At 39.8% G+C, this 9,400-nt stretch overlaps 1 protein-coding gene across 2 annotated transcripts in view; it reads left to right on the forward strand.

Annotated features, from left to right (window-relative positions):
- The first annotated feature begins 6 nt into the window (after positions 1-6).
- Positions 7-9,400, forward strand: part of PLPPR5 (phospholipid phosphatase related 5) — a 97,501-nt gene continuing 88,107 nt past the window's right edge. For both annotated transcript variants that reach the window (XM_011368522.1, XM_011368530.1), the window contains exon 1: positions 7-250. In XM_011368522.1, coding sequence (XP_011366824.1) covers positions 14-250 — 237 coding nt within the window. In that variant the 5' untranslated portion in view covers positions 7-13. The remainder of the gene's footprint in view (positions 251-9,400) is intronic.

The following is a 9,400-nucleotide window of genomic DNA, read 5'->3' on the forward strand; positions in this document are numbered from 1 at the left end:
CCGGGAGGCGTGCATGCCCCCGCTGCCCGCGGCGCTCACCAGCAGCATGCTCTATTTCCAGATGGTGATCATGGCAGGGACGGTGATGCTGGCGTACTACTTCGAGTACACGGACACGTTCACTGTGAACGTGCAGGGCTTCTTCTGCCACGACAGCGCCTACCGCAAGCCCTACCCGGGCCCGGAGGACAGCAGCGCCGTACCCCCGGTGCTCCTCTACTCGCTGGCCGCAGGGGTCCCAGTGCTCGTGGTAAGCCCGGGGGTGCTCGCTCGCGCCCCCGTCTCCCTTCTTTCGCCCTTCGCCTTGGGGGTTGAGGCCCCGCGGAGGATCGGGGCGCGGCAGCCTTTGCCTTCTAAGTTCCTCCAAGTTGCGTGCAGCCCCTTCCCCAGAGGACATTCTTCCAGGGCGCGTCAGGGTGGGTGCGAAGGAAGCCCCGGTCTCTTCCCACACGCCACCCCCGCAAGCCCTGTGGTGGCTGCAGTCTTGGGTGATGGAGCGGGGGATGGGAGGGAAGGGGGCTGTGGGAGGTAATGGGCGAGGGTCGGGGCTGGGGTGGAGGTGAGTCACTGGGATGAATTTTGACTACATCTACTCGGTGGCCTTGCTCTCGGATTGCGACGGGAAGATGAGCAGCCGCGGGGTCGGCCAGAGAGAGAGAGAGAGAGAAGAGATCAATTGCTGGGGTGTGGAAGAGACTCCTGCTCCCGGCGCCTTGTGCCTATTTTACCATTTACCACCCCCTTTCCCCTTCAGGTGAAAGTGCCAGTGGAACTTAGCTGACCAGGGAACAAATCTCTGAAAAAGAATATGAGAACTTCTAAATGAAGAGGCTCCACAGCAGTGCTAGCTGAAAAGCAGGAGCTGTGCCTAAATTCCAAGATTTATTTAAAGGCTGCTCCACTCCCGGGCAGCTTAAGTCCTTTTCTCTTAGAGCCTCGCTGAGAACGCCTTTTGGATGTATGGGCTGGATGTGTGTGTGTGTGTGTGTGTGTGTGTGTGTGTGTGTGTGTGTGTGTCTATACAGACACACACATGTGTGCTTATATGTAATTATTAGGATAATAATCATAATAATTTACATATGTAAATATGGTGCAAAGTTATTGGTAGAATTGGTGGTGTTTCTTCAGAAAACATTATGGTTCCTGTAGTATTGCCAGAGTATCAGAGGTTCCCTTCCTCTGTGGCACTGCCTGCCTCCCTCTCTCTCTGCCACCCTCCCTCAACTGTTAACAGATAACAAATAGGAAATTGAAAACTGAAGAGGAAAGTGAAAAGGAAGTGTTATTTTCAGTGGCTGAACATGTAAATCACAGTAATGAAATGTTAAGAACATCTGTCGTCTCTGTTAGGTTTGGCTATTCATGTTTTCTTTGATTTTCGGGGAAATAATTTAATAATTTACAAAATAATGAAAAGCACCTAACATGTATAATGGAATTCTAGGAACAAACCGGGTAACTTCTTGCTAACTTCAAAGTAACTTTGTTTATCACGGGTACTGTGATAGTTGACTTCAAAGTCAGCTCTGGCATACCGGTTTGAGAGGTGTTAGACCTTGCACCAGAAAATGTTTTGTTTTGTTTTAATGGTAATGTGCTGAAATGTGTCAGAAACCCCAAATCCAGCTACCTATTTGTTTGTGTTCTCTCGCCTTCACTTGAAAAGCTGGGAGAGAAAAAATTGGTTTTTCTTGAGGCCCTTTTTGCTTTCTGCAGATATTTAGCTTCCAGGCACATGTTTTCTGGAAACTAAATAGTTCAGAGATTTTTCAAGGACTTTATTTACTTACTTACTTACTTACTTACTTACTTACTTATTTATTTATTTGCTTATTTATTTATTTGCTTATTTATTTATTTATTTATTTATTTATTTATTTATTTATAGGAAAAAAGCCTGACATTTTCAGGACAATGGTTTGGTTACAACCATAATCAATAATGTCTGTAACCTGTCCCTTGGTAATTACCATTCTGTATTTTCTTTAAATGAGATGCACTTTTCAGATCCTAACCATTCATCTATGGTGGCAGGTTGAGACATTAACATATTGGCCCAAAGATTTTGGTTATTCTCCACTTAGGGGGAACCAAGCAGGGGAAAGGGAATGAGTCATTCCTGGGTGCCTACTCTGTAGAGATCACTGAGTTGTCATAGCCACGTGTTGTCAGAGCAACCCCTCCAGGAGATAGTCTCTCCAATTAACAAGGAGGACATTGAGGGTCAGATAATAAACTACAAACACCTGAAAACAAAAATGGTGGGTGCGGTGTTTGTATGCCAGAGACAGGTGCCAGATGTCATGCTACTTCTAGTACTTCCTGAGAATGAATCCTCTGAAGGGAAGACCAGAGATGGCTGATGGGCAGGCATCAAGGCAAGATCCAACTTCATTTACATGTTTTGACTTTCAGTGCTTCAAGTACCAGAGGAAGAATTTGGGAGTCAATCTGCAGAGAAGGAAGTGTTAGGTTTTGAAGGATAGCTGTGCTGCTGGTTTTTGCTTTCCCTTTGCTCTTTGGATAGTATACTCACAGTGTGAAAAGTTGGGAACAGTAATGCCAGCTCTGCCTTTCCATTCCTTTCAAGAACACTGGCTTAGCACAGTCACGTTGCATGGAAGTACTATTATTGATAATAATGCTAGTAGTGCCTGTCATTTTTTGAGTTATATAATTTCACCCATCCAATATTTGCACCATCTCTGGAAGCAATTATTGTTATTGTCACCTACCATTTGAGAAAACTGAGACTTACAAAGATTAAGTAACTTGTCCAAGGACCAGAGCTAAAAATGTTATACCCAGAATTTTAATCCTACTCTGTCAAACTCCCAAGCCTTTGCCTTTTCCTTTACAATATGCAAATTTAGTTTACTCATAAATCATTCTTTTCAGTACATGCCTCAAACAGTCTCATTCTCCATCTCATATTTTTTGGACTGTAGTGATAAAGGTTCTTCATAGTCTATATATTTTTAACCTTTGAAACTCATTTCTAATGCTTTAGATTCATTTTGAAAGCAGCTCTCCTCACTATAATTTTTGGTTTCCTTTCATACTTTTTAAATTTATTTATCTCAAAGTTAAAAGCAACATATTTTTTCAATTTTATCACTTTTACATAGTGTTGACTCAGGGCCCAGGTTTGGAGTCTAACAAATTTGGATTCAGATCCAAAGTACTTCCTGCTGTTGCTATGCTAACAGTTGGGAACTCTGCTTGCTGGGTAACCTTGAACAACTTATTTAAGCTTGTTAAGCCTCAATTTCCTGTCACAGGATTTTGAATATTAAATTAGCTATATAAACGTCATCCTTGGCTTATAGTTGATACTCCATAAGAGATCACTATATCATTATCAATAAAATAGTAATTTAGTAAATGTCTATTGAATTCCTGCATTGCAAGCACCATATAAGGCAGAGTAGTGGTTATAAAGGAAACTTCAGACGTAAACCGTGCTCACTGAACCTAAGGAGTTTACAGCCTAATTTGGGAAATTATAACACGGCAAAGGTCATAGTATAAATCATCATAATAAAAGTGTTACATGTACGTATATCCTTACATAAATATATATTTATGTACATAACACAAGGACCTCTGATGGTTCAGAAGAGGATGAAGTTATTTTTATTTGGAGGGGTAAGGAAAAGCTTCATGAAGAAAATGGTGGCATTTGAGATGTGACTTGAATGAGAGGCTGAAATAAAATTTGAGTCAGAACATCACAGAAGCAGCTACATGAACAACCACTTGGTCACAAAAAAATGTAGGCTGTACTCGAAACAGCGGTTGGTTTGTCTTGTTCCTTGTTCACTGGTGTGTCAGGCAACACAGCGGGCACACTGTTGAGGAGGAAGACTAGGGTCTCATTAATGAGCCCTGTAATGCCAGGCTGAGAGTTTTTCTCAATCTGTGGGAAATTGAGTAATGTAGGGACATTATGTGATGGGTGGTGTTTTAGGACATTTTAGACAGTTTGTAGGGCTGTTTCATTATTAAAATGTCTGTATGAGGTAATTTTAAACTCTTTAAACCCAAGTCTATTTTGCATTGTTAAATAGTATTATTTTAATCATATTTTCCGAAAACACCTGTAATTTGGGCTCATTTACAAAGATGACATGGTTTACAAACTCTTCGAAAACAGATTTATTTGGTTTGATCTGTATAGCATTTGCCAAAGCGCCACGTACAGAATTTAGAGATATAAATTTAATTAGTGATCTTGGTTTCCACTGAGTTAAAGAACTGGCGATGGCAATAGTTTCTGCTCCCCAAATTTGGACACAGTGGCCACTAGCAGCTATTGTACCCTAGATCTCTAAGCAATACAGATGATCTGAAAGAGAAGGAACTAGATCTTCTATCTTGGTAGAGCCAAAACCGAGAAACCGGCACCAAGAGGAACAGGTTTGAGTGTTAGGGACGTCTCCGATTCTTTATGCCTACATGCCCAGCGACATCCTTTTGTTTGTTGGTGGATTCTAGGGCTGATAAAATATTATCAGCCACAAAAATTGGGGAGTCCGAATAGCAAGAATAGTAAAAATCATAACTCCGTTCTTGGAATCAAGTCAGTGATTCCTACCTTCAAGATCTCCATTTCTTCAAGAGGGCTAACACTAGCTAATATTTCCTACACACTTGACACCGTATTAGGTGCACTAAATGCATTACTTCATTTAATGCTCACCATGGTAGTACTTTCTTTAAAGTACTACTTAAATGATACTACACAGGTACTATCATTAAGCCCATTTTATAAATGAGATATATGATGTTTAGTGAGACTATATGTCAGACTTGTATTAAAGATTTAAAATCCACTAATACAATTAATTTTCACAATAAACCTATGAAGGCAACTGGATGTAAGAAAGATTAGATGACCAATTCAGAGTCCCACAGTGATAGTGCCAGAGTTGTCAAAGCCTGTGCACTTAGTTCTTTTGTTCTATACCTTTATCCTAACATATTAATGAATCTTTAAAGATTTTTAGTCATAATGATTCAACATTAGAAGAGTCAAATTTTTCTCAAGAATTTTATTCTCAATTTCAGTGTTTCTGGTTTGATGGGGAGCTTTGTGTTCCACTGTAGATAATGATTTCAATGTGTGGTGTAGGAAATTATGTTTTTCCGATTAAGCTTGAAATGTTGTGGAGAGGTGGGTGGCAGCAGAAGGGATTCAAAGAAATTTCTGTTCTGAAGCCACATTTCCTATCTCTGTAGCACACGCACACTGATATGGTGTGTGGCCACCTGTGTTTATGTGGAACCACCCTCTGGGTCTAGATCTGCAACTGTAGTGCACGGACAGCGGAGCGGGCTTTGAGTAGAAGGGCATGTTTCTTAAAATGGGACCTAGAGCTAGATTTGGGGGAGCAGTGAACACATTGAAATTGTGTATCAAACGCTGCATGTATGCACATATGCACTTTCCTAGTAAGAGCCTCCAGGGCTTAATTACGTTGTCAGAGATGTTCAAGGTCCCCTAACAGTCAGAAACTACTCTTTGAGGGTATATAGATCTGTTTAAACTCCTCCATAAGCATCTTAGGATCTTGCTTTACTTAGATAGTCTCATTCATATTTATTGATTCATATTCTCCCTCCCTTTTTTTCCTCCCTCTTTCCCTCTCTCCTTTTTGTCTTTTTCCATTCATCCCCTTCCCTTTGAACACTGATAAGGAGATGGTGATGCAGAGGGGAGAGCAAAGGCCCAGGACTCTGAAAACCCAGCTAGCTTTTCCTCCTTCTCCTTTTCCCTCTCGCTCCCATCCTTCTGCCTCTTCTCCTCCCCCTCCCTTTCTCCCCTGTCCTCTCCCTGTCTCCCCCTCCCCTCCATCCCCCATTGCGCATTATCCCTGTGGCTTCTCTGAGCCAGTTACCTTATCTGAAAAAATGTTGACTTATTCCTTCCTACCTTTCTGAGCTACTGTGAGAATCAAAAGGATGAGCAGGCACTTTGGAGATAATAAATCGCTTCATACATATGAGGAAAACATAATGTGAGCAGAATATACGGGTTAGGTAGCCACCTGGTTGTTGATGGTTATGACTGCTTTGTAGGATGGCTTTGCCAGTCTAATACACTTACTCTGTGGAGTGGAAAAATGAATAAGACTTTTATACTTTTTTATGAGTTTCCTGTAGAATGAATAGCAAAAATAAATACCATAAAAAGCCAACAGTATGAAATAGTCTCCCAACTAATTATTACAGAGTATTACTCCAATAATCAATGCTGTTTTTCAAAATATTTCAATCAGCTCTGAGTATCGTCAAGATTATTATAAAGAATCATTCCATTTATTTATGTAATTTGAAAGAAAGACTGTTTCAGGGATCAATGTTGATAACCATCTGTTGAGTACGGATTATATCAGATTAATCCTTAAATTTGCACCGTGCCTAAAAGACATTATTTGTAAAAGTTTTGAATGATGAAAATTCATCTATTATACACTAGGTACAATGATATTGCTTGGACTTGTGTAACAAATAGGCCTATTCACTGCCTTTCAAGAGTTCAAACAAAATGCATGAAATTATATCCCTAAGCTTCAGTTTTCTTGTCTTTAAGATTGAGAGAATGATACTTAACATGAAGCCTGATAAGAATTAAATGTAAGCATGCATTAAGTACTCAATGAATAATAGCTGCTCTTCTAGCATAAATGCCAATAATATTTATCGATTGTGCATAGCAAAAGGACATCAGGTGTGCCTAATCATTTCTGTTGAATGAATGAGGTGAACCATTTACTGTTCACATTCACCCTCTCAGAAAATACATGTGGTAACACATTTAGAGAGCTTAAGCAATTTGCTCCAGTTGGTAAATGACACATGGAGGATCTGAACCTATTACTTCAAGTCCAGTGCTCTGCTGGCTACAGGCGGTTGCCCACTAATTTGATTCATAGCATAAATGGTGGCATTCCTAGAAGACGAGGGAGAGTTAAAGCATATTGATTGCATATCAGTGTGCTCTTTACAGTATCCATGTGCTTATTGATGTACAGCCTCGATTACAATCAGACATGAAAAGGAAATTTAAAGTCTGTGTTCAGAGACAAAACTTCATTAGTTCCTAAGGCCAGTGGAATAACAAATAGAACTCAAACTTGATTTTTCCAGTTCGACATTTCCATCATACAGGTCGAGAAGGCAAGTTCTGATGTGAGTGTTATGATCTTAACCTGGAGTTAGGAGGATCCTTCTAACAGACTGGAAAATCGTAAGGAATATCATTCTGATGGAAGATATTTTAAATTATGTGAAATGAAATTCTATATTCAGTATTATTTAAACTATTTCTGAGAATGCCAGTTTTCACTCAGCAGGCTGGTTATTTTTTTAGTAATGTTATGACAGATGTACTTTGAGAATCACTGTCAGTAAAGTCACCTTTTTTTTTTTTTTTGTAAAAACAAAATCAGAGATTTTTTTCTAGACCTGGTGCATTTAAAACTCTAAAGACAGTCTTTTGGTGGACATTTCTCACCGAGAGAACATGCATGAGTGAAAATGTGTGTGTATAGTACGTATGTATATATTTTGGTGTATAATAAATTTGTAATTTTTTGTATGAATACATTTTTATCTCCCTTGCTTCTAACCTCTGTAATACTTCCCTCGTTTCTTCCCCACAAAATACCAACTTTTGGAACATTCCACTCCATCCTTCCAGACTTAGCTTCAACTCCTCTGAGCAGATCTCTTGCCCCCACACTCCAAAGAAGTAACGGCATTGTCTTTTATGATTTCTTCACTTCTCACAAATTACGGCTTTAAAATAACCTTACGTTGTGGTTTATATTTATTTTTATTCCTGTTTTCTGACTTTGAGATGCTCACTAGACTCAAGCATCTCAAAGTCAGCCTGTTATAATCTAATTCAAGCCAATTTTGTCATACCCAATTCTGGTTATTTTTGGTAGATAAGATGATGAGGTTATAATGACCAAAATCTGCTGAGCGTATAGTTACTTAATAATCATTCATTAAAATAGAGAAAATAGTCCATGTACCCTGTTCTGTAAGTTTAGTTTTGGGTGAATGAAATCCTGCATGAGAGGTCTGGCACAGTCCCTTGGGATTCTTTGTCCTCAGGCTGACACGCTTCAAGCAGAAACCATCCTAAACCGATGGCTGGACCCTAAGGCCCTTAAGAACAAAGCATTGGGATTTAAATTACAGGTCTCACTGAAGACTTAAACCTTGTTAATTCAGGGTGGAAAATATCTCCAAACTATTCTAGTCTATCCGCCTAGCTTGAAAATCTTTAATTTCACAATAAAGAGTCCATTTTTAGTATTCATCATGCTAATTAAAAGTCACTACTTTCACCAATAAAAAATCATTTTTTATATCCACAATCCTAATTAAATCAGTTGTTAATGTGTGGATAGTAAAGACTTGTAGCAGCCTCTTTGGAGCGGACCTTTCTGATAAAAGGATCGTGACTACCTGGGACTTCCTCCCCCGCTCCCTTTCTCATTCCTTCTCTCTTTGAGCAAGTATTTGCTGAACACCTTCCATATGTAGCATACCTTGAAAATAATAATGAAAGAGGTTACTTGACTTGCTCCAAATCCCCAAACTAAGATTAAAGCAACCTCCCCCTTCTCCAAATCTTTCAAAGCAGTATCAGGAAATAAAAAGCTTATGAAATCATAGGGCAGTGAAATACAAATGTAGTCCTGACATGTCTATGCATTCCAAAATAACTTGGACCATTTTCTCTCTAAGGGAGGCAGGATTTGTGCTGATAGAACCAGAACCTCTATGCCGAGTAAATTGTGTATTGTGTTTTTAGTGCAATGACTGCCCCCCACTTTTGTAAGGGTGCTTTCTGTAGTACCAGCAGAAACTGTACTTTTCTATCAAGATTTTTTATAGAGATTTCAGATTTAGCTTTTTCTCACACTGGGGTGCACAGAAGCACTTTTCACGCTGAGAAGCAGCTTATAATTTCAGAGATCTCATCAAAGCAGAATGCCATGTTCTCACAGACACCAAAATTGAGCATTCTTGGATGGAATAGCACACCTGGGGTCTCATCTTGTAATTTAAAATGACATTTCCAATTAAAGAACAAAACAATATCTTTGGGTGGGTGACAGTGACCTCTTCCTTTGCATGTGCCTTTGCTGCCTTGGGTTTTCTCAGTTACTAAAATGAATGAAGAGACTTAGTCAAAACTACGTGACAACCCTCTTGGTCTTTTACAAAGAGACCTTTGTTCCCCTTCTCTCTGGTTCCTCATCACATGATTACTTGGGGTACCCTTTTCATTTTTCCTGGGTTAAGTCTAGAATACAGATATAGGAATCCAGTAGACACTTTATTCAAGCCACGCTGTCAGGCCCCTTCTGCCATT

Source organism: Pteropus vampyrus, unplaced genomic scaffold (assembly GCF_000151845.1).
Source record: "Pteropus vampyrus isolate Shadow unplaced genomic scaffold, Pvam_2.0 Scaffold6, whole genome shotgun sequence".
NCBI lineage: Eukaryota > Metazoa > Chordata > Mammalia > Chiroptera > Pteropodidae > Pteropus > Pteropus vampyrus.